Source organism: Tachysurus fulvidraco, chromosome 6 (assembly GCF_022655615.1).
Source record: "Tachysurus fulvidraco isolate hzauxx_2018 chromosome 6, HZAU_PFXX_2.0, whole genome shotgun sequence".
In the NCBI taxonomy this organism is placed as follows: Eukaryota; Metazoa; Chordata; class Actinopteri; order Siluriformes; family Bagridae; genus Tachysurus; species Tachysurus fulvidraco.
Genome location: NC_062523.1, coordinates 5,011,905 through 5,038,859, shown reverse-complemented (window position 1 = coordinate 5,038,859; position 26,955 = coordinate 5,011,905). Strand labels below are relative to the sequence as shown.

Here is a 26,955-nt window from a genome sequence, read left to right as displayed (position 1 = left end):
AGCCTTCAGGAGAAGAAAGCAGTAAACATCAGCACTCTGTGTGGAGGAGGAGTGCAGAGCAGAGAGACGTACTGCGTTCAGGTCCAAGACGAGACAACACCGAGACACGGGAGAGACGGTACACACACACACACACACACACACACAACACAAGTCCAGCTCCTTCTCCCTCCACAGATCAATAACATTTCAGCTTTTTCTCCATAAATCTCTCAACACAACCTGAAAGCAGCTGCCTGAGGAGGAACCGTCGAGCCGAACGTCTGGTAGATTTTTATCATCGTCCAATCTGTTTTAAACTGGTGTGCAGTGCAGGAAATCAAATCACACTCGTTTTATTAGCTGTGACTTATAAGCACACGGGCTGCCGTCAGTGCTCCGGGCTCGTGCCGAAAAGATCTGAGACTCGGATTTAGTGATAAAACCAGATTAAAAATAAGGCTTAGCACTTTTTATTTCTATAATCCTGACCGACGTTAAAATGTAGGAGGAATAAAGGAAGATTTTTATTTAAAACCCGGATCATTTCCGAGTTCGCAGCGAGAGCGAACAGAACCCTGGTGTGTTCTCGGCTTCGGCGCTCGGGGCGGTTCTTTAATCAGGAGAGAACACAGCAGGTCCTAGATGGGTCTGTCAAATCGATTCAGAATCGACTCACTGCAGGAAATGAATCAAATGCTTTTGATGAGTGAAAGAGATTTATGAGGAAAAAGTACCGACTACTGAACCTGGAACCTCAGGCAATCTCTAATAAACAACATGATACTAAAAACAAAATGGCGGAGAGCAGGTCAGCCTGAATATTATTCACTTTTGGTCATGTCACAAGCGCACATCTAATTTATTCACTCGTTTGTTATCATATCTACAGCAACAGCTCACGTGGAAATCCCCCACGAGAACGAGCCGTTACTATAGAAATGATAACCTACTAGAACAAGGGCATTAAAGGTGGGGTCTCCGATTTTTAAAAGCCAATGTTGACATATAAAATCACCAAAACAAACACGCCCCTAACCCAAACGGGTCCCACCCCTGTATCGATAGCTCCGCCCACACATACATACGTAACCCAGGCAACCAATGGTAAGAAATGTGCCTTTATCATAGCTGAAGGGAAAAACAATACGATTGTAGATAAACAAACAAGCAAAAATGACACACAAGCATAATGATGTAAAGGACAAAGGCATATATTAGTTCTGTGTAACAAAGCAAAACCAACGTTACTCAACTATCGAGAAGGAAAAAAGCGCCTCGGCGTCTTAAATAAAGTCGGCCACATATTCACAGATTGGAGATTCCCGAGTCAATAACTCCTGAGCTAAACACTGTTACTACACAAAACGCGGTTGTAGCTGCCTCTCTACATTACTACGATAGAAAAGAGGTGTTATTTGTGTAGTAACAGCGTTTAGCTCAGGAGTTATTGACTCGAGAAACTCCAATCTGTGAATATGTGGCCAACTTCCTGCTCCTTCAGTTCTCTCCAGCGCTGGAAAGCTGATCCTATATTAACACGTCCTACTTCTTGTCCTTATCGTAAGTCTTTCTTCTCTTCCTTTCTTTGTTTTTATCCTCCATGTCAATGTTAAAACTGCTTTCTGCTAATGTCACACATGCGCACTGAACACTCTCTCCGCACATATTGACAAGCCCCGCCCCTTTCTGCTCATTGGCTACACGTTTGTTTTGATTTTTTGTTTATTATTCGGCCCGACTCAGTTTTCCGAAGCATTTCTCAAAAATCGGAGACCCCACCTTTAATATAAACCTGCAATGTGTAGAAGCTACTGATCTGTAAAAGATGAAGTGAGACGAGACGTTCTGACCCCTGATGAAGTGAACCCGAGAACTGGAGATGTTCTGCTCACAGCGGGTTCTTCAGTTTTGTAAGTTCTTCCAAGATGGAGATTCAGAGTCTCTCTCTCTCTCTCTCTCTCTCTCTCTCTCCCTCTCCAGTCTCTCGGCCAGTCAGTGTAAGTCTGTGTGAGGAAACACTCATCCCCTCATCTGTCCGTTCCTGCTCTCTTCCCTGCACTCAGCCATGCCTGCTGTCCTCCTGGTCTTCATGGGGTTCCTGCCTGCCTGAAGACTGCAACCAGGGGAGGAGAGGTATCTATCTCTACTATTGATCCATCCATTCAACCATCTGTCTTTGCATTCATCCAACCATCCATGTACTGTATCAACCATTTAACAAGGTTTCATCTGTCCATAAAACCATCCATCCCTTCACCATCCATCCATGTATACATCCAATGTTCCAATCAATCATCCATCCATTCATTCATACATTTGTTCACACTGTAGCCATGTAGCATCCATCCTTCCATCCATCTATCAACCGTTTACCAAGGCTTCATCTGTTTATCCATTAATCCATCCTTCCATCCTTGCATACATGCAACTTTTCATCCTGCTGTGCTGCTCATAGATGCTCAGAGATGCAGAGACCTTGGTGATGTGTTTCTCATCAGCGACTGAGCGGTTAGCGATTTATCATGTTGCCGTGTTGCACATCTATGTTACAATAACGAGTTACGAGTGAACAAAAAAAATCTGATATAGAAAAAGGTTTATCCAGTTATTCCCAGGAGGACGATTTCGAGCTCTGGGACAGGACTGGTGTCACCTCCGGAAGAACGAGAAGTTTTTTTTTTTTTTTAGTTGCTGTAAAGTTGCTTTTGGCTAAGTGCAGAACATGACACTGAGGAGTTCAGTGGTGCTGACAGGAAGCTGAAATCCTGTAGCGCACTACAGCGAGCGGAAAAAAAATGTATCTCTATGGCCTGGAGATGTGAAGAGACCGGAGGACAGAAAGAACCTGATGGAGGCTTAGTTAGTGCTACAGCAGGAGGAAAAACATGAACTTTTAAAGCTTTCACAACAACTGTCCTGATGTTTAGGACTTTAATGTTTAGTAGTGAGCTGAGCGAGAGCATCGATATGATGCTCGGTCCCACGTCTCAGACATCAAGGCTGAGAAGAAGGAGCTAATGTAATAAAGTATGGCTAGTTAGTTAGCGAGTTAAGTGTGAGGACATACAGTATGAGTATTTTCACTAAATCCTCGTGAATAAGGACATCTTTAATGTTTCTCCATAAAAAGTCGAATGATGTAAAAGGCTGAATGAACAGTTACAGAGTTGGGTGAAGACTCTGGATGGGGCACAATCTCATCACACATACTCACACATTAGGACAATTTAGAGATGCCAGTCAGTCTAAAGCACATGTCTATGGGCCGCGGAGAAAACCGGAGAAGCCGAGGAAAGGACAAGAACAAGCACAGGGCGGAGGCAGGATTCGAACCCTGACCCCAAACATTTAGGGCCTTTTTACACCCGGTCACTTCATGTGTTGTCTCTGATCCGATAGCTATCTGATTTGTTAAAACTGTTCCATTTACATCAGGCCACATAAACGCATCTCGGTGAATCAGATATCGATCCCATCTTTCTACTCCCGCCCAAAATGCTAATATATTTTACCTCATTTCTGAGGTAATTGAAATGGAACATGCTTTGGTGTTCATTTTTATCTCATTCTCTACCACTTATCTGAACTTCTCGGTCACAGTGACCCTCAGGCGTCATCGGGCATCAAGGCAGGATACACCCTGTACCAACCCATCGCAGGACACACACACACACACTTTCATTCACTCACACACTACGGACAAAGATGCCAATCAACCTACCATGCATGTCTTTGGACCGGAGGAGGAAACCGGAGTACCCGCAGGAAACCCCCGAGGCACGGGGAGAACATGCAAACTCCACACACACAAGGCGGTGGTGGGAATCGAACCCCCAATCCTGGAGGTGTGAGGCGAACGTGATAACCACTAAGCCAAGCTAAGCCAACCACTAAGCTGACGTATGTGGCTTGAACAACCACATTCATTTACACCTGTCCAGTTTCATCTGAAACGCGTCCCAGACCACCTCCTGAAGGGGTTTGTGGGATCGGATTTATATCCGTCTCGAAAACGTTTCGGAGGGCATTTAGACCTGGTCTTTTTACCATCGGATAGATATCTGATCGCAGAAAACGCATGAAGTGACCAGGTGTAAAAACCCCTTTATTTTTAAACCCTGGCCGGCGTTTACAGTGGATGAAGGTGTCCTAGGGCACGTTTAATTACCTCTCGAACTCCATTATACAGTTTTGCTCTAAATACAAGAACTAGAGCAATCCTGAGTGTTAGTACTGCTAGTACTGTATGTAGAAGGACTACATGGTTCTGTCGGTCAGAATATTGTACTAATGAACTTTATTATCATATTATATCACCTGCAGAACATCGCTGTGGTTAAAGAGTGCTTATAGATCATCATCTTCATCTTCATCTGTGATTAGGGATAAATAAAAGACCAAGATGAGACAGTAAGTGTGTGATTAGTAATGGTTTAGCTTTAATGTCATATAGACATAAACTGTCATTATCCGACTTACAAAACATGCAAATTCCTTAAGAATCCTTTTTTTTTTTAGCTCTTTCTGACTCAGTTTCCTCAGCCGCTGGGAGAATAACCTATTTACTCAACATGTGGCCCTTTTCTAGTCTTATTTTAGAACCGTCTTTTATCTTGACTCCCTGCGAGTATTTTATATTCTTCAAAGCTTAGCTTCATTGAACCCACAGCCTACACACACACACACACACACACACACACACAGAGCACACTGAGAAACGTAACCATTAATACAGCTTGTCCATTTGGTTCAGCTCCTTTGTTCACATCGTCATCATTTTTTTTTCCTTTCTCCTCTCAGCTCGAATCCTCAGGTGAATAGAGGTGTGTGTGTGTGTGTGTGTGTGCGCTCTGGGAAGCATGATCTCTTTGGTAGTAATGAGTGCAGGAATGATGAAGAGAAGGACAGTGGAAGTGATGTGTGACTGTCGCCTCTCTGCTGCGTTTTCCTCTGAATAAATTTAATAGCAGCGCTGCACTTTTTAATTATACATGTCTGTAGCCATGCACTTATTTTCTCCAGTATTCCAGATACTCGCATCGATCCTGATGCCTGAGGTGTTCTGTGGATGTGTGTGTGTGTGTGTGTGTGTGTGTGTGTGTGTGTGTGTGTCCTGAGGCAGGACTGCTCATGGGTGGTGTGTATGTATGAGTATGTGTGTATTTCCAGACTAGTGTTTATGTAGGTCAAGGTATCGTTCAGTTGATTGTATTGCAGGTATTTAATTGCAAAATGTGTAAATCTAAGCTAAGGCAACGACAATATCTCAGTTATACACTGAGACACACCAAGCACAACCACCGAGCTCAGTGGTTAAGGTGTTGGGGTACTGATCGGAAGGTCATGGGTTCGATTCCCACCTCCGCCTTGTGTGTGTGGAGTTTGCATGTTCTCCCCGTGCCTCGGGGGTTTCCTCCGGGTACTCCGGTTTCCTCCCCCGGTCCAAAGACATGCATGGTAGGTTGATTGGCATCTCTGGAAAATTGTCCGTAGTGTGTGAGTGTGTGTGTGTGCCCTGCGATGGGTTGGCACTCCATCCAGGGTGTATCCTGCCTCAATGCTCGATGACGCCTGAGATAGGCACAGGCTCCCCGTGACCTGAGAAGTTCGAATAAAGCGGTAGAAAATGAATGAATGAATGAATAGTAATCTTTCAGTGTGATTTTCAGGGTCACTCTCTCGTCACTCACCATCACAGTCAGTAAAAATAAGATATACGACCACGAGAAGCTGCTTTTCTTCTTCTCCCAGATGACAGAACACCTCACCTGTGGAATGTTGTGTTATTGTGATAGAGGTGAATGTGTTCAGGATTCAGTGACACGTTCTTAATAAACTCCAACCATGGAATGGAATATTCTAATCAGGAAGAACAATAGAAACACTTCCTTTCCCTCTGGGGACTAATAAAGTTATTCTAATCTATTCTTTATTCTATTCTAGAAATCCGCCAGTCATTTCAAGGTTATACTCCAGGGAAATGCCTAAATGCGGTTTTACTCGCCTTTCTGAATTATTTATCCGAGACGTGCACATGTGCCGAGGTGAAAGACACTTTCCCACTTTTCAGATGTCCTACAATACCTTCCCTGTATAGGCATATGCGTAAATGTAACGGTGAACCACAAAGAGCTGCTTAAGCTAATGGAAATCGCCGTGTAATCCGATTTAATTGAAGATTTTTCTGCTCGTGTTTCACGGTGAACCTCACTAGAGGTTTAGTAATGAAACAAGAGGTTTAATCAGTTAATACACGGCTCTAGACGATTTAAAAGAAAAAGAAAAATTGATACCACAGCCGTGCAGACGACTCTGTACAAATCTGTAGACAGAATTCCTGTGGTAAATTCTCCTTCTGAGGTAAATAAGAGGTGGGTGTTACCTACTTGTGTTCTCAGCCCCACTGTTGATGCACAACCTTGATGTATTAGAGGGCTTCCAATGCATCAGGGCTGCAGGCTGTTCTGATTATTTCAAAGACTTAGATCTCCGGCGCAGTCGACTGGCTGATTTTCCCAGGACTGTGGAGTCAGGAAGCGTGGGAGCGAGACGGCCGCAGGCGCTAAACACTGCACGCTGACACGGAAAAGCAATGAGCGAACTAGAGAAGGAACGAGGTGAAGTGAGGAAGACAGGAGGAAACAAAGCAGGCTTTGGATAAACACCCCTAAGCTGTCCTGCTTTAGGCTCTGCACTTAATAAGAACTATTTCTGTTCCATCAAATAATGTTGAATCTCAGAAGGGGATTTTATTTAATATGTTCTACGCTGTTCTTGTACAACTCATTGTTTCTCGGCAATAGGAGCAGCCGGGCTTATACTGCTCTGGTGTATATAAAGCATCTGAGAATTTCTATGAAATATAGTCTTAAAATGCAGAACAAAGAGAGGAGTAAGAGCCTGGAGCTACGAGGACACAATACTGCCCCCTGGATGACCATGGATCCAAGCGGAAGTTCTCGAACTGAGCTTTTTCTACTTTTGGGTAGAACTTTTGGTGTAAAACTCTAACACATGTGATGAAATTCTTCAACTAAGGGTTCTTGTGCTAAAGATCCTGTTCCAAAAATCTTAGGCTAAGGTTCTTTGTACTAAGGGTGATGTTTTAAAGGTTCTGTGCTAATAGACAGGAGTAAAACATCTTAGAATAACACTATGTGGCATGTTGTATTCAGCCAATATAATAATATAATAACTATTTTAACTATTGGGGGCAGTGGGGGTGTCATAACCTGGACGGAGGTAGATAGGAGACAGACCCGTATGCAGGATAGCTTCAAATGAAAGGGGTTTAATACTCGAGGAAGACAAACATAATCCATACTACACAGGGAACTAACGTTATTATTAATGAAGCCACGCCGCCTATGGCAACGCGGCTCACATATATACAGACAGGGACAATCACACACAATGGGGAACAGGTGTGATGACCGGGAGGGACAGACGAAGACGGGGCAATCACGTGACACAAACAAACACAAACGCACATGGCAAAAGTCCTGACAGGTGGCTCAACAGGTTATGGCTCTGGGTTGTTGATTGGAGGATCGGGGTTCAAAGCCCAGCACAGCCAAGCTGCCACTGCTGGGCCCTTGAGCCTCCCTGCTTCAGGGGTGCTGTATCATAGCTACCCTTGCACTCTGACCCCAACCTCCTCAGTTGGGGTATGTGAAGAAAATGCTGTGCTATAATATATATGTGGCGATAATAAAGGCTTCTATGCCCCCATTCTATCTATTTAGGGGGAAGCCATGGCCTAATGGTTAGAGAGTCTGACTTCTAACCCTAAGGTTGTGGGTTCGCGTCTCGGGCCGGCCACGACTGAGGTGTGTTCACAGTGTGTGTGTGTGTGTGTTCACTGCTGTGTGTGTGCACTTTGGGTCACCGTTCTTGGCTGTATGTCACGTCACTATCTATCTATCTATCTATCTATCTATCTATCTATTTTTAACATTCAGTAAAGTTATCTCTATGTTATGGGACAGTGGTGTTTCACATAATGTTTTCTTTCTAAGGTCAGAAAATTGGATGCAAATTTTACAGTAGAATTTACATTTTTCCTACTTAGTAACAAGGTACTGGGGGGAAAAGGTAATCCAAAGTGCACAATCCCACAGATCTGTCCCCCAGGGTTGAACAAGGTACTTCATATTCTCTGCAGTCTCAGTGTGCAAAAGACATTTCTAAGTATAGAAAAGCGGCCCAGGAGTAAACCTATAGTCTGAAGGGTCTCAGGTGTAAAACAGAAGAAAAGACACCTGAGGCAGATATTTTTTTTTTGTATCCCAAAAAGTGAATTCTGGACTATTGGGATATCGGAATCTAAACCAGAACGCTTGGGCTGTTGCCAAGTCTGAGGGCAAATGGTGCTGTGTTAGCCAGCGATCCTTTTAGCCCAGTGGCACTGTAGCAATTATAAAATATACTTCTTTCTGATGCACCACTTTTATGTAGGTTAATGAGAAGTGAAGTGGTCCTACAGGTGCTTGGTAAGGTTCTGTAGATCCCACTGGATTCGGTCCTAATAGGAATAATGCAGTCTCTTTGAAAAATATCCAAAGCCGGCTGCTTCAACATCGTCTGTATCGTGATGGACCGAAGCATGTTAGATGAACCTCATGGAATTCTACACCCTCCTATTGTGATTGATGTGTTTTGAACCTGAAACGAGGTGCTCGAGCTGTCAGGTTGTGGAGCGGTTTAGGGTGTCAGGAGATCAGAAAAGTCTTATTCAAGAGGAGAATCTTTTTTCCAAACAAAGTCCTGGCTGGTTATGGTGTCCTCAATCATTTCTTCTGTCATACACACACACACACACACACACACACTTCTCCCTATAGCACCATGGCTTGTTGTAACCTACTTGTGTGTGGGTCTCCTTAGGCTACAGAGAAAGGAGAAGGCGAGTACTGGGAGAAGGATCTGGAGGCTCCGACGAATGTGGCCACCTGCTGGAGTTCATTCCCTGTGAAGATCCCGTGTGTTTCCAGTGGCGTGTTGAAGATGAGGGAGTGTGCGTGCCTAACGACGGGACTTGCGGCTCTGGCAGCAGAAGTCAAACTGTGGCCTGTGTCAACTCTGAAGGTACTGTACAATTACCTCATGACTAAAAAAGAAATAAAAAATTGGCTGTTTCTGAAGATCTGGTGAAGTCCTAGGTCGGTCTTTAATGATCAATACCTACTGACGTCTTATTCTGTACTTCGACTCAGAGATCGCTTTCATCTGACCTTTTTATATCGACAGTGTGCTGGTTTCACGTATTATTAGTAGACTCCAGCTCTCTGTTACAGCAGACATAGACTTTGAAGGCTGTTCCGATGCAATCTGACAAACTCCTGATTGGGAACATCATCAAACTGCTTCCCAGTGGGTTTACAGGCCTTGTTAAATCCCTGAAGATGTGCCTGGCCTTTTAAAGGCCATATATAAAGAAGTCTGCAAGCGCTCAAAAAAGTATTCCCCTCTGACACTTCTACTTCTGCTCGGTGTATCCTACCGTCTCTCTCTCCTACATATTGAGGTGATATTTCTGAACTTTTCACTGACTTGCTGCAGTGGTGCTTTGGAGAACATGTCACATGACCCAGTTGAAGCACAGCTCGGTCCTGTTCCCGTTTAAAGAATGCATAATTTACCCGAGAGAAGGCAGAAAGATGGAACGGGTGGCATCGTGAAGTTGAAAAGGGCTTCCACGAGAGCATAATTGCCCATCTATCTCTACAGCCTATAAGCCTAATTGCATCTTTTTTATACATCTTTTATTATTCTGTCACAATAGATTACGTGTAGGTTTATTAAGGAGACAGGGGAGGATCGGAATAAATTAGCTAATGAAGGAGCCTGATGAGAATTGACACGCGAGTGTGTGAGCAGGTGTGCGGGTCGTTTTGGGGAGATGGGTTGCGATGAAGCTCGTTGTTCACTCACACTCTGGCACACACGGAAGCTTAATTACAGGGAATTAATGAAAAACATTGGATATGAGTTTGTAATCAAGTTTTACTCCTAATCTGTATTTAAGAAACATCATTCTGTTCCTGCTGCATGATACGTACATGATAGTATACGTATGTGGCTGCGTATGTTATGAGACAATAATCAGTGACACGGTGGAGTGATGGAGTTCCTCTTACTGAACTGAAGCTCATTACTGTTCTATAAATACTCGCTAAGGAGGTTTTCCTCTGGAGACCTTTAGGATCTCCTGCACTTATACGATGGAAACTTTGATAGAAATCGATTTTCTACCATTTATTGTTAGCTTCCTTTCTAACGAGTGGATTCGTTGGTCCATAAAAAATGAACCGAATCTATTGATAACAAAGTACTTTTAGTCCCTCAAGGGCAGCGCTTGTGCTGGGAAAATAAAGACACAAAGATGTAGATGAAAAAATGAAGAGCGCTACAGTACACCGTCATTTTGTCCCTTACTTCTCAATACAGTAATACCTCGATAAGACTAGATACGAGTTTCATTTCTGTCCGTGACCTTGCTCGTATCTCAAAATGCTCGTATCTCAAAGCAATTTTCCCTATTTTTATATATATATATATATATATATATATATATAAAATTGAAACCCCATTAATCCGTTCCAGCCTGCAAAATTCCACTCCAGTTGTTTTGTTTGTGTTTTGAATATGAAAAATTGTACAGTAGCTGTATTTATAAATGACAAATATTGTATAAAAAACATACAGAAATAAAAGAGAATGTTAAAAAAAAAAGTTTTACTTTACGGAAGATGCGCACGGAGGTTGAGGGAGGAGTAAACAGGTGGAGGAGTTAGGAGGAATTACACCTTCACTTTCGTTGACTTACTCGCTACTGTATAGTCTTAATGCTACTTTACACTTAAATGGAACTTAACTAAACTTCACTAAAATTAAAGAATTGAACTGAAATTCTCTTAATTTAACTGAACGTAATTGCTACAATTTGTTTACTTTACATTCATTTTGCTTAATTTTCTTCATCGCTTTTCTCTTCACTTGTTTTTGCCTTTTTTGTCACTCTTTCCTCACTAATATCTGCCGGTCGTTTAAATAAAAACCTGTTCCGGTCGGCATATCGGATGCGGTGTAGTCGCACAAGTAAAAAAATTCCAACGCTCAGATGGTCGTCACCTCACGCAGCGCCTTTGCGACTCTCCATAGGAAATGAATGACTTCCGGTTTATTGGCCGTCGTTTGTCGTGTGCAGTGGACAGGCGGCTTTAACCGAGTGAGACGCGGGAAGCTGAGGCGGGGGAAACAGAGCACAGGTGGTTGTTGGGGATCTTTGTTGCGGCGGCTCGGATGCTCGTATCTCAAAAATGTGCTCGCATCTCAAGGCAAAAATTTGGTCGAATCACAGCTCGTATCTCAAAAAATTCGTATGTCAAAGCACTCGTATCTCGAGGCATCACTGCACCGAGTTTAAGCGATTAAGCCACGCCCATTTCTCACAGCCAGACAGACACTGGCAGTAGAACGTGTAGTTTTATTATCATCTACAGTATTTATGTTTATATCGGTCAGGACCTTCTCAGATCACACTGCGGCCCACGATCACTGCAGTCTCCCAGAAGCCATAGCGTGTCAGTTCACAGTTATACACCACCGACATCCGATCCAGCCAGGTGTGAAGTAATGTTCAGTTTGTATTTTGCCTTTTCAACAGTGTGTGTTATTCCAGATTTGACTGTTTGCATGTGGTCTGATTTACATGTCCGGTTTGTCGAGTGTTTCCTGTTTGCTCATCGTGTCCTCCTATGACATTTTGGATCGTTCTGCCTCGGTCTTTATTAAATCTGTTGAACTGCGCCTACATCCTTCTCGACTCAGATATCGGTGGAAATATCTCATCCCATTTCAACTGAATATTCAACTGAAACCTTACCATTCATTGCTGGAAATAATTTAAAATATTATCGAATATTCAATTGTATTTTTATTTATAAATAATTGATTCCTATTATTAATTCACTCATTCCGGTCCTCATCTGTTTTTCGATTATGACATTTTATCTTGTATTTTTTTTTTATGTTTTCAACCTAATGCATAATTTACTCATTATTTTTATTCGACATATTTTATTCCGGTTAAATTATCTCATTCTTTTCCAGTCAGAATCTTTAGTAAATATCTTGTTATTTTGCCAGACTATAATGATGATGATTCATTTCTATTTAACGTTCATGTTTTTGTTGAGCTTTTTAGCGCGCACACACACACACATACACACACACACACACACACACACGGACATCTGATACACATACCATCACAGGAACTGATAAAAATCCTCTTTCTCTTCATCGTAGATTTTCTTGTTGACTTTATTTTCATAATGAACAGTGGATCTTTTTTCAGACTGGTGATATATAATTAGCTTCATATCTATAGATGAAGCAGATTTGTGCAGCATGTAATGATAGTTATTAGCTTCAGAATTACCCCATTGATTTTCATAACGATAGCAGTGAGGAGTTGGAGAAATTAGGCACGGAGTGTTCAGGATATTGTCCTTTTACCCCAGCACAGTGTTCACTTCAGCTCGGCTCGGCTCTGTGTGTAATAGAAAGCTTTGTGGGAAGCGGCTCCTATTCGCTGCAGCTTCCTGTCTTCCTTCCTTGAAGGATTTTCACCAGGGTTCGCTCAGGTAATTAAGGTCAGGAGGGAAAAAAAAATATCCAGTACTCCAGTTCCTGCATTATATCCTCCGGAATGAATGAGTCCGAAAGTGTGAAGAGACGAGTCCTTTATACCGACAGCCCTGGCACTCCGTTCTACTAGAAACGTACATGTTCTTGACAACCCGAGGTTATGTATTTACTTCATGTGCGTGAATGTAGGTGAGAAAATAAACATGTTTTAAAAATGATGTCTTCAACTACATATTGAGGTCATTTTCAATAAAACCTGCTGTCGCATGTCAGTCTGACATTTCACCTATTCACTAATATTTAAACTAGTAATAGTTTTAATATTTCCTTCTTATATTATATTAATATTTCTGCCACATTTTATATATACATGTATCCTAAAAAGGCATTTTTTTTCTTGTCTGTAAAATATAGGTTGTCATTTCCAAACCTACAGTACTTACATGTTCCTGAAATGATTATTCTTTGCACATTTACGTTTTCACGGACCAGTCTGCGGTGCGCATAAGGTTGTTACGCTGTAAGAAATAAAATAAATAATAAGATCTATATCTCACATATAACACCCACCTCTGTTTATGTGCTAATGGCTCCGTCATACCACAGCACTGATTTGTTTTCTTTCACCTGAGGAGCAATTTGAAGCCTGTCACATATGACTGACAGCCTCCTGACTCACCGGCTTCTTTGATTCCTTTACGTACGGCTGAAGGCTTCAGAACACACAACACACTGCTGGGTTCTGCCAAGATCTCTTTACCTTTTACTGATTTGAATTACGGGACTAAAATGTCACACAATGCACTCTTAGAAAAATATAGAGGACCTTTTGCTGATCTGCCTTTTTTAAAGTACCTCAAAATGTTCTTTTTACTATCCTAGGATAAAGTCTTCAAAAAAAAAAAAAAAACGTTAATTAACATATCATTCTATTATTTGTCGGTAAACTGTGAAATAACCGAAGGATAGTTAAAAAAAATAAATAAATAAATAAAAATTGAAGGTTTTTAGTTGTTCCTCCAGAGGAACCCTGGAAGGTTCTGTTTACCTTGACAGAGTGTTTTTATTTATTTATTTAGAAACATTTCTTAATAGAAACTAAGAACCCGTATTTATCTAATGATCCAATAATGAGGAACTGTATAAAACTCTATAGAACTTCTATTTAAAATTGCCTCTTTTAAAAAAAAGTGACGTGACATACAGCTAAGTACGGTGTCTCAGGATTTGTTCTCCATACAAAGTACACACACACACACACACACACACACACACACCCTTTGCAGTGAGCAGCCATTTATGCTGCGGCACCCGGGGAGCAGTTGGGGGGTTCAGTGCCTCGCTCAAAGGCACCTCAGTCATGGCCGGCCCAAGACTCGAACCCACAACCTTAGGGTTAGGAGTCAGACTCTCTAACCATTAGGCCACGACTTCCCCATGACTTTTCCCACATGACTTTTAATGGTTCTTCTGTCTTCTTCATGTTTTAGGTAATACTTAAAGGTTCTCTGCATAGACCTAGAAACTATTTTCCTTTCCTATTATAAAGACCTCTTAATGATCGTAAAACATTTCAAGTGCAAAAGTATGTGCACCCCTGACCTATCTGACCATCAAGCCTATACTGTATGTGTTTGTTGAACATCTCATTCCCGATTTATTCTCCAGTCTTCCGGACGGATTTCCACTATATGTTCAAGCATGTCTGATGGGATCTGGAGTACTTTGTTGTACAAGAGCATTACTGAGATTAGATGTTGGGATGTTGAGGAGACACTATTTTTAGTTCATCCTAAGGGTGTTCAGTGAGTCAGAGTTAGTGCTCAGTTCAGGACACTTGAGTATTTCTACAGGTTCTAGATATTACGAACAAAAGGATGAGCAATCGTGTGTAGTTTGTACTGCACACTAACTCAGTTAATACATACTGTACACTTTTAGTGGTTCTTCAAGTGTTAGTATATGGTTCATTTTACCTAAGGTTGGAGAATGTCATTCAGGTTACACTTTATCATTTACAGTACTGTCAGTTCTGACGTCCGTCAGTTTACAACTCAGCAGTTTGCGTGGCAAGATCTTATTCAGGTTTGCGTACATCGGTTTGGGTTACATTATATCATATACATTAATATTAGAACATTTTGGTAACAGTACATTTGTCAGGTTAAAGCATGTCATTTGTTTTTCAGTATGTCATTTGGTGTACAGTTAGTAATTTAGATTTCAATTCAACATTCAGGTTGCAGTATGTGATTTATAGATCAATATGACATTTAGAGCATTTTCCTAAGTCATTTGTGTTACAGTATGTCATTTGTTACAGTTACAGTATGTCATTTGTGTTACAGTATGTCATTTGTGTTACAGTTAGTGTCATTTGTGTTACAGTTAGTGTCATTTGTGTTACAGTATGTAATTTGTGTTACAGTTAGAGTAAGTCATTTGTGTTAGTTACAGTAAGCTATTGGTGTTACAGTAAGTCATTTGTGTTACAGTTACAGTATGTAATTTGTGTTAGTTACAGTAAGTCATTTGTGTTACAATTACGGTATGTAATTTGTGTTACAGTATGTAATTTGTGTTACAGTTAGAGTAAGTCATTTGTGTTAGTTACAGTAAGCTATTTGTGTTACAGTAAGTCATTTGTGTTACGGTTACAGTATGTCATTTGTGTTACAGTTACAGTAAGTCATTTGTGTTACAGTAAGTCATTTGTGTTACAGTTACAGTATCATTTGTATTACAATATGGCATTTGTGTTACAGTTACAGTGTCATTTGTGTTACAGTTACAGAATGTTACTTGTGTTACAGTTACAATAAGTCATTTGTGTTACAGTTAAAGTATGTCATTTGTGTTGCAGGTACAGTTAACCATTTGTGTTACAGTGGGTCATTTGTGTTGCAGTAACTCATTTGTGTTACCGTTATAGTAAGTCATTTGTGTTACCGTTACAGTAACTCATTTGTGTTACAGTTACAGTAAGTCATTTGTGTTACAGTAAGTCATTTGTGTTACAGTTACAGTAACTCATTTGTGTTACCGTTACAGGAAGTCATTTGTGTTACAGTTACAGTAACTCATTTGTGTTACCGTTACAGTAAGTCATTTGTGTTACACTTACAGTAAGTCATTTGGTATACAGTAAGTATTTTGAGTTAAAATATGACATTCAGGTTACAATACATGATTCAGTGTACAGTATGTAATTAAGGGTATGATACCTTATTCTTTTTAACGTCATTTCTTTCAGGTTACTGTACCTCATTTGGGTTACAGTACATCATTCAGGTTACTGTACATCATTTGGGTTACAGTACATCATTTGGGTTACAGTACATCATTCAAGTTACTGTACCTCATTTGGGTTACTGTACCTCATTTGGGTTACTGTACCTCATTTGGGTTACTGTACCTCATTTGGGTTACTGTACATCATACAGGTTACTGTACATCATTTGGGTTACTGTACCTCATTTGGGTTACTGTACCTCATTTGGGTTACAATACATCATTTGGGTTACAGTACCTCATTCGGGTTACAGTACATCATTCGGGTTACAGTACATCATTCGGGTTACAGTACATCATTCGGGTTACTGTACATCATTTGGGTTACTGTACCTCATTTGGGTTACTGTACATCATTTGGGTTACTGTACATCATTCGGGTTACTGTACATCATTTGGGTTACTGTACCTCATTTGGGTTACAGTACATCATTTGGGTTACTGTACATCATTTGGGTTACTGTACATCATTCAAGTTACTGTACCTCATTCGGGTTACTGTACATCATTTGGGTTACTGTACATCATTTGGGTTACTGTACATCATACAGGTTACTGTACCTCATTTGGGTTACAGTACATCATTTGGGTTACTGTACATCATTCAGGTTACTGTACATCATTTGGGTTACTGTACATCATTCAGGTTGAACTACATCAATCAGTATGCAGGACGTCATTCAGGTTACAGTATGTGAGTTAGGTTACAGACATATACTGTATGTGGATTTTCTTTCAATGCAGATGGTAAGTAGAAATACATATTTAACAAACGCTGGACACTTCCGAGGTTTTTGGGTTGTTAATGCAATTTGAGAAAAGAGACAGATCGGTTATTTCTCTGCTTAGTTCAAATACATACAGCGCAACAAATCTAGCTTTTTATGGGCTCGTCAAGCCGCATACCCTCGATTCACTTCCACAAGTTGTTCAGACATGTGCTGTTGTTTTAGAAAGCTAAAAATATTTCCAGCAGAAATGACTTTGGCTCTTCTACATTCATTGGTCAGAGATTCTCAGAAGTTCTTTTCAAAGAGTAGCCTGAATCATTAGCGGTTCACCCTGCAGAGCTTTAGCAGTATGTCCATGGTTTTCCACCCACTAACACAGAGAACGGAGAAAGACAGACGTTTCACAGAAGACGCAGCATTGTGCCGATCCTGGACTTTAAAGATTCTGTAACATTGAAATTGGCTGAAGCGTTGTGTGCAATTACCTCAGAGAGTTTCTGAGTTTTCTTCCTCAGCTGACAGTGAGGTTAATATACAGTAACTCTTCTCTTCTCTCTCTCTCTCTCTCTCTCTCTCTGTTTTTTTCTTTCTAGTTCTCTCTCATTCTAGTTCTCTCTCTCTCTCTGTGAACTGTGTGTTCTCATTTCTTATATTTCTTCAGCAATGGTCTCCATCTTTTGTAAACCAGGAGTGGCAGATCCCATCTCGCTTTTCCACATCTCCTTAAAGTTGCCAAACTCTTCACAGAAGGCAGATTTGTTTTTCTGCCTCTTCCTTCAGCTTGTCTCCTGCTTTTATTTGTGTCCACTGACAGGATTTCGGTTACACTGTTGTGTGGAGTTCAAACAGGAAGCGTTCCTCAATCCTGTTAAGAAATGGAAAACGCCAGACTCCTGCATCACGTAGTCTATCTTTCAAGAATAAACCTTTACTTTAAACTTGCTTTTTATTCAGGACCGAGTCTGTTTTAAACCTTTCCCAAAGTCGTTTTCTCAAAGTTCTTGCTCTTTTATCTGAATTTAATTAGACCTCCGTTCCCACTTCCCTGAAGTTTCCCATTAGATTTCCATTTTGTGTGTGTGTGGCCTTCATTCACATGTTGTTAAAAGTTGTATAAAGGGTGTGTGTGTGTGTGTGTGTGTGTGTGTGTGTGTGTGTGTGTGTGTGTATACAAAAGCTAAAGCAAAATTCTGTAGAAAGGTCATGTTGATATTACTTACAGAAATGTATCACATCGTTGCTAGAATTCTGGATTGTGATTGGTCAGAAGGTGTGAGGTAACAGCTCATTCTCAGGGACTTGTACCGCAGGTTATCTCAGGTAATCTTAGGTTATCACAGGTGATCACAGGTAGTAACAGATAATCACGGGTAATCTCAGATAGTCACGGGTAATCTCAGATAATCACAAGTAATCTCAGGTAATAACAGATAATCACAGGTAATCTCAGATAATCACAGGTAATCTCAGATGATCACGGGTAATCTCAGATGATCACGGGTAATCTCAGATGATCACGGGTAATCTCAGATGATCACGGGTAATCTCAGATGATCACGGGTAATCTCGGATGATCACAGGTAATCTCAGCTAATCATAGGTGATTGCAGGTGATTTCAGGTAATCAAAACAATGCAGATATTTAGTACAACAGCACAATTGAGTGTAATATTGCTCTTTTTTTTGTAACAGCTTTGTTCCTAGGAAATAAACATCATGCATTTCACCTTCCAGACAGTTTGCTTCATTACCAATTAACATTAATGACGCCAAATAGCTTGTACTGTAGATAGCATTGCCTGTTGCCATGGCAACAGACAGACCGAGTGACAGCCGGGGGTACGTGTGGTGTAATGAACTGCTGTAAGAATTAGACTTATATGTGATGAACATTGTGATGCGGTACCAACCAGATTAGTGGACCAGAAGTAACCATTTAATAATGAATGAATTAAAAATATCGTAATCGTTAACTAATTGTGGTGATATGAGAGGAAATCGTATTGGTCTCATTCTCAAACACACACACACAACACACACACACACACACACACACACACACACACACACACACACACACACACACACAACACACACAGATCGTACCTCATGCAGTGAAATGCTTTTTCTGACAGAATTACCATAAATCAGAATTGACACACATACAGATAGAAAAGGAAAAATATCTAAATATAATATAATGGATGTTTTACAGAAGTGAAAGTAACAGCCTGAGTATATTTGTAATAAAACGCAGTTATGTGCAATGCAATGCCGTGCAACATCGGGCTGAGAGGAGTTGTAGTGAAATTGTAATATAAATATTTACGAATATGAACTAGGACAGGTGTATCAACAGGAGTGTAGGAGGTGTGGGTGTTGTGGAGTCCAGGTCATGGTTGAGGGTCCGAATGGCCTCCGGGAAGAAGTTCCTCCTGGATCTGTCCGTGTATGCCTTCAGGGAGTTTAAGCACTTCCCAGACCATAACAGGAAAGAAGAGTCAGTTGTTCAGATAGTTGAAGTACTTTGCTCTGTGCCTGGCCTTGGTCCATCTTGGCCTGCAGAAGGTCAGGGAGCTCAGTAAGGATGACACGCTCAGCTCATCGCAACACCACCTTGAATTCTGCAATCTTCCTGAATCTAAAAGAACATATTTCAGTGCAAACTCTGTTTTTTCCCCTCTCTTGCTAGTCAGAGAGACACTGGAGACTCATGAGCATCTGCTCACTTCTAACTCCAGAGTTAACAGTGTGACTGCTGTTCTGCTGTGCAGCAACTTGGAGGAATTTTGTTCCTTCTCTGGTAGAACAGAAGACACCCAGGTATTAGCTGGAAATCGGATCGGAAAACCGATGTGATTCCAAGTGTTCTATTAAGCACTATTCGGACAGGACTAGTTTTACGTGGGGACGTGGGGGTAAAGTAATTATTACCAGAGCTTCTCAGTGATTTTAGTCCCGTCCGAATGCGCCATCTCGGTAAACATTACGGACAATGTCAGTAAAGATTACGGCGACTTTTACCTTCTGTAAAAAGGTCCGGAAAAATTACCTTAGGTAATACTAATCCCGTCCGAAAAGACCCGCTGTAAATATGTACGGTAAAATTCCGTCATTTCCTGTTTAAAAGTTTTTCAAGCATTGAGGCGCTTGAAACAGGAAGCAACGTCATACGCACATGACGACAAGGAGGTTACTGTGGTGCGTAAAGCGAGTTACCCCTCCCACTTCTCCTAGTTTTACTGAGATGTCTTGTTTCGTGCGAATTGGCCAATTAATATTACAGACGTCCTGAGGTAAAATTGCATTACTCCACGTCCCCACGTCAAACTAATCCCGTCCGAATAGTGCTAATGTCAGTAAAGATTACGGCGACTTTTACCTTCTGTAAAAGGGTCCGGAAAAATTACCTCAGGTAGTAATACTAATCCCGTCCGAAAAAACCCGCTGTAAATATGTACGGTAAAATTCCGTCATTTCCTGTTTAAAAGTAGTTTTTGGCGCGTTTTGCAAGCATGGAGGCGCCATGTTGTCTGTTTGCGCACGTGATAACAGGAAGCAACGTCATACGCACATGACGACAAGGAGGTTACTGTGGTGCGTAAAGAGAGTTACCCCTCCCACTTCTGCTATTTTACTGAGATGTCTTGTCCCGTGCGAATTGGCCAATTAATATTACAGACGTCCTGAGGTAAAATTGCATTACTCCACGCCCCTCACACACACACACACGCTGACCACAGGCTAATTCTGTAATAGTTTTCGCTTTGGGAGTTATCGCTCAAAGGATTGGTGTGTAATTATAGCCGCACCTCTGACACTGACAGATTGAGTCCTGAACCATCTACGTGTCAGAAAATCAATTATCATACGTGAAAAATGAAACAGACTTGCCATTAGTCTGTACGCTTATCTGTCTGTTTTTTTTCCCCTCAGGCTGTCTTGGCACTGATTAAAGCTTTCATCTCTAAGCTGATATTCTTATAGCCGTGTGATGTTCTTCCAAGGTTACAGCTTCGATGCAACTCATCACAGATTATATAACTTGTGATATTATTTTGTTTTCTTTCACCAATGTTCAAGTCTCATCAGTGAATGTGCTGTGTCTCACTCAGCTTTTTATTGTTTACGTTAAAATGGAAATGGTTCTTGCCAGATCCTGGTGTGGGATTAAAGGATGTTGTAATATGGATTATAGAGCAGATTTACATACATATTACATATATTATATAGTAATGATCTATAGACTATTGTAATGATCTATAATCTATAGTATTGATCTACAGTATAATCTATAGTAATGATCTATAATCTATAGTAATGATCTATAATCTATACTGTAGTAATGATCTATAATCTATAGCAGGGGGGTCAAACTCAAATTCACAGTGGGCCAAAATATAAAACTGAGATAAAGTCACGGGCCAAACTGAATATTTATTGAAAAATTAACTGCAACTGATATGTAATGTTCAACCTTTTTCATATGTAAACAAACTTTAGTTTTACTTAAACACAGGATTTGGAACAACCAGAGCTTGATATTACTAACATATATGAAATTAAATTTGAAATAAAAGACACATAAGTGGTGTTCATTTCACAAACTTTGACCATACACTTTTTGACAAACTCTCCCTCAGTAAAGGGCAGATTTTGCCATCTCTGCTGCCACAATAAAGCTTTACAGCTTTTACAGCAGCTTCACTTTTTATTTTGCTTTCATGAACATAGGGAAACCAGACTTTTTTCATCTCCTCCGAATTCTGGAGCTTCTGCTTTACGTCCAGGTCCTTATACTGTCGTTAGCACACAAGACAAACAGGTCTGTCCTTTATATTCGTGAACAGATAATCTGCCTCCCTCCTGTCTTGAAAGCTCCTATTGTCCATCTTTCGTTTTGGCCATTTTAGTGGAGGGTGGAATTAACTTGCCCGATGTGACTGTAACATGGTTGTTAACGACTGTCAACAGAGAATGAGGGGCTTTTGTTGTTCGTGACTACGCGTCAATAACGTGGCAAGGCATTCTGGGATTTGTAGTATTAGCAGAGCATGCGGTTAGCCAGCTGTAATGCACATTTGATATGATATCGCGGGCCAAATATAATTACACCTACAGCTACCTATAATTACATATAATTACAATTACATAGTTTGACACCCCTGGTCCTGTGATGGGTTGGCACTCCGTCCAGGGTGTATCCTGCCTTGATGCCCGATGACGCCTGAGACAGGCACAGGCTCCCAGTCACCCGAGAAGTTCGGATAAGCGGTAGAAGATGAATGAATGAATGAATGAATGACACCCCTGGTCTATAGTAATGATCTATTGTCTATTGTAATGATCTATAGTTTATTGTAATCATTTGTAATCTATAGTAATGATCTATAGTCTATTGTAATCATTTGTAATCTATAGTAATGATCTATAGTCTATTGTAACAATCTATAATGTATAGTAATTAGGGCTGGGCATGAATTAATTAACGCCGACAATTAGTTTATCACGCGTTAACATACTTTTTATTTTGAAAGTCCGTTGTTCACTGCGTTTGAATACACATAGATAGACTGGGACACAGGAGGGGTGGGATGTTTAACAGTAGGCTATTGGCTGCTTGGGATGAGCGTCATTACGTGTTTCAACCAATGAAATCATTTGTTGTGTGCCTAAGAGAGCTACAGCGCGAAACAGAAAATATCTAGTGCGGAAAGAAAAATGGAAAAAGGTACCGAAATCTTAAATAGACATTTTTGTTTTAAACCTCTTTCACATGGTGGAGTTGATAGAACTAAAGCTATTTGTAATCACTGCAAAGCTAAATTGTCGTATCGTCGGAGTCTGAAGTATCACTTAAATTGCTCGCAAGGGGCCAGTTATAATGTTATGATCGAGGTTCTGGACATTTTTTTTTTTACAAACTAAACAAAACTTAAATGTTTTATTTATTAAAACATTAACGTTTTAATGTTTTATTTATACGTTAATGTTATATTTCATTTGTTTAAGTTAAGATTTAAAGAAGTGTTAACTGCTACTAACTTTTAACTGCTGTAAAAAAGCACTTTATTTGTTTAAAGTTTTGACAAACCAAACGTTAATGCACTTTTGTAAAGAAGAAAATTACGCAATACACTACTTTTGATTTCATTATTGAATTTTGTGCGTGCTGCGATTAATCGCGATTAATCACAGAAAAATCATGCGATCAATCCCGATTAAAATATTTAATCGTTGCCCAGCACTAATAGTAATGATCTATAGTAATGGTCTATAGTCTATTGTAATGATCTATAGGTCTGTTGTATGGATCTAGAGCCCACTGTGTGATCTATAGTCTATTGTAATTATCTATAGGTTTATTTATAGGTCTATTGTACTAATGATCTATAACACTATAACCCTCAGCCCCATAGACTTCTAATTAGAAAATATCTATATATTATTGTTTTGCAGTCTACTTCAAATTACAATAGATTTACATTTACATTTACATGTGCAATGCCAAGCTAACACCATGCAGGTGTACATTATATAACAGCTATTTTTTTCTTCTTGTAAGTTTTGCAGTCTCAGACTTGGCTGCCGTTCTGAGTTAATACGTTCATATCGACGTTAATGTGTTCCACACTCATGTGCCATCTTACTGGCCAGCTTTCTAAACTACCTTCTATTTCCACATGAGCGTTTTTTTTTCTTTTTCTGACTCATCTATATAGAGCTTCTGGCACATTTTTCTTTTTGTACTTTGGAGTGTGATCCATACACACGAGTGAAACACTAATTGTTCCTCCATAGAGTTTTTATCCTCTGTGGCACTCTGTACCCATCGCTTGCTCTCCCCATGCGCCGGTTCCCCTGCAAGGCTGTGAATGATGTCCGTTGTGAGGTCGACGGCGTGATTGAGCACATAAATGCAATTTCACTTCGACTGACCCCAAAAAAAACTAGAAACCTCATCACATCACTTTGATGGCTTAGTGTTGGCCTTTTTTTCGTCTTTCGCAGGGAAAAGGGGAACGATCGAGCTTTCCAATAATGAGAAATTTCATCTGTGGAAAGATCCTGGTGTAGTCAGTCATGTGTGTGTGTGTGTGTATGTGTGTGTGTGTGGTGAAGGTGCACAGTTGTGCTCAGGATGCAGTGGTTTTGTGCCAGAGCATGAGTGCCAATGTTAGACGTGTGCATTAATAATGCAGCGGCACCTGAAGACCGAGCGCCATTTACACTCTCTCTAAACACACATGCAAACACACACTCGCGGGGTGTTTCCTGCTTTGTTCACAGACCTCACTGTCTCATAATAAGCATCACTACCCACAATGCACTACATCCTGATCTCCTTGAGATTGCTGTTAACCCAGTGGGTGTTGGAACCAATTTGTAGTTTTGTTTAGGAACAAAAGATTAAAGTGAGATAATCAACGGCACAGTGGTGTGATGACCACAACGAATCCCAGAGTGTTTTATTCCTACATTTCTGTGGTGTTTTTTTCTCCTCACGGTCCGAAATTGAACAGCTTTATATTTTTAATCCATGATAATACTTAATGGTGGGGGTGGCTTAAGCACGGTGGCTTAGTGGGTAGCACGATCGCCTCACACCGCCAGGGTTTGGGGTTCGATTCCCACCTCCACCTTGTGTGTGTGGAGTTTGCATGTTCTCTCCATGCCTCGGGGGTTTCCTCCGGGTACTCTGGTTTTCTCCCCCGGTCAAAAGACATGCATGGTAGGTTGATCGGCATCCCTTGAAAATTGTCCGTAGCGTGTGAGTGAATGAGAGTGTGTGTGTGTCCTGTGATGGGTTGGCACTCCGTCCAGGGTGTATCCTGCCTCGATGCCCGATGATGCCTGAGATAGGCACAAGCTCCCCGTGACCCGAGGTAGTTCGGATAAGCGGTAGAAAATGAATGAATGAATGAATACTTTAAATACTGATCTGAGAATCGGACGTTTTAAAATTGTTTCTATCTCAAAATCCGTCACACTTCATCGGAATCTTCTCTCATTCCCTGAAAATCTCACGATGCACCATGGAAAAGCAGAGAGCATTCTGAAGCTCCCAGCTGGAGGATGAGCTCTCACTCAACTTCATCTACAAACGGAAGTAGCTTGCTTACAGCTTGTTGTAGCTTTACATTAGCGATCAGTGTCCCATTGTGTAGATAGCCAGGGTTCTTACCATCCAGGAGGCTAGAGAGCCGTTTGAGACACAGCCCACGTTTTCCCTTCTTCCAATACAAGTGAAGATTTTTGTAGCTCCTTCAGCGTAAAGATCAGAAGAAGCCGTGGTTAAGTGTTGTTGGTGTTGGTGTTCGCCCCACACTGAGTCAACACTCCACATGAGAAGCGCTTCAGTGAGCGAACTCTTGGAGAAACACTCCTTCTCTGAGGTTAAATAATTGAGTGTAATGGCCCATTCTATGCCTGTCAGGTTCCTATGGAGATATAATATAGATGAATCACGCTCAGCGCATCGGGCTTTGGCACATGGCGACGACGTGCAGAGTTCAAGATCGAGCATGTGCGCGAGGCAAATGGCTCTCCGGCACAAATGTCTTTATTATCTCCGGATGTGGTTGACAGCTGCCCAAATGTTTCAATATTTCACGTCTGGGATGTCCTCAGATTCCCTCGACACTAATCCAAAAAAATAATTTGACTCTTTCAGCAGATGTTTGGAAGATAATTCCAGCTCAGCGATGCAAAGTGTCTGACGTTACGTTTCCGCGGGTTTTCATCACAGTCAGGTTTGTGTCACGCTGAGGCGCCATGCAATGGCAGTAATGCGGCAGTAAACAAAACACTTTTTTTCAGGACCGGTTTATTGTCTCGGGACGTGTGCTAGCAAAATACGCTCGACTCTTGCTCATTTTTCAGGAGAACCTCAAGGCAAAGTTAAGCTTTGCATCACATCCAGGCATAAATAATGTATATTCTGTGAAAAAATGTGCATAAATAAATACTCGGTTATGTAAAGACGATCTGAAGTACATTCAGGAATTTTCTAGCAACTCATCTAAAACGGATTATTTTCGAACATCCTTTTAAATATAAATAAAGATAAATTAATTCCAATTTCATCCTTTAAAAATATTATATCATATCTGTTCACGGATATATGCAGTCGTTTCTCTACATGATTTTGTTTTAAAATGTATTTATGTAATTGTTAACCTGTAACCTGTGGTTATTCCACTTGTCAGGCCACCATTGTAAATAAGAACCTGTTAACTTGCCTGTAAAAAATATAAATAAATAAATAAATAAATAAATAAATAAATAAATAAATAAATAAATAAATCATGCCAATGTTGCTAGTAAGTCTGTTGGTATAAATTTGTACCTTAACATACAGAAGATTCCCATAATGCCATTGTTTCTTAACACTGCTACAAAGGAAACATCTAAATGAGCGTAATGTATAGTTAGATATAACTTAATTATTAATTAAATATACTCGTGATGTCATCGTTTCTATTAAAGTATGTTTATTATGTATTAGATTATGCATTAAGAGTTATAGTTAAATAAAGTTACTGTAAGAGCACTGAACGGGGAATATTGTGTGTGTGTGTGTGTGTGTGTGTGTGTGTGTGTGTGTGTGTGTGTGTGTGTGTGTGTGTGTGTGTGTGTGTGTGTGTGTTGATCAGGTGTACATATGTGCTTGCTCTGTGGTTTCAGCATGAGCTGGAAGCTGAGGCTCCTGTGTTTGGGGAATAAGAGAGATACTTAGCAGAGACACTTTACTGAGCAGCTACAAACTTTCTCCTCAGGTTCTTCTGTCTGTTCCTAGCTTTTTAACCACTGACCGTCAGATCCTCAGTCCACAGATCTGACCTCTTTATCATTAGCACATGCTGCATCTGGTCTCACTGTCTGTGGTGTGTATGTCTGTGATGTTGTCTCTAGTCTCACTGTCTAGTCTCACTGTCTAGTCTGTAATCTTTATTGTTTCTGTCTGTAGTTTCTCTGTATATAGTTTAAGTGTCTGTGGTGTAGTATCTGTTTATACATTCTCTGTCTGTGGTTTATCTGTCTGTCTGTATTGTATCTGTGCATTTTGTCTCTGTCAGTAATGTCTATGTCTGTCTGTTTGTGTTGTCTCTGTGGTGTGTCTGTCTGTCTTTGGTGTCTACGTCTGTAATGTTTATCTCTGTCTGTCTGTTGTATCTGTCTGTGGTTTGTCTGTGTTTTTTCTGTCTGTCTGTGGTGTCTCTCTCTGTAGTATCTAGGGCTGTCTGTCTGTCTGTCTGTTATTGTTCTATGTAGTTCCAAGGACCCGGAGAAACTG

General features: G+C 40.7%; 1 protein-coding gene across 3 annotated transcripts in view; it reads left to right on the top strand.

The window, feature by feature from the left end:
• The window catches only part of thsd7ba (thrombospondin, type I, domain containing 7Ba), a 277,509-nt gene that overhangs the window by 124,093 nt on the left and 126,461 nt on the right, over nt 1-26,955 (top strand). For all 3 annotated transcript variants that reach the window (XM_047815387.1, XM_047815386.1, XM_047815385.1), the window contains exons 6-8: nt 1-118; nt 1,963-2,115; nt 8,869-9,069. The exon at nt 1-118 is cut by the window's left edge and continues 52 nt beyond it. In XM_047815387.1, the coding sequence (XP_047671343.1) occupies nt 1-118; nt 1,963-2,115; nt 8,869-9,069 (472 nt within the window). The remainder of the gene's footprint in view (nt 119-1,962; nt 2,116-8,868; nt 9,070-26,955) is intronic.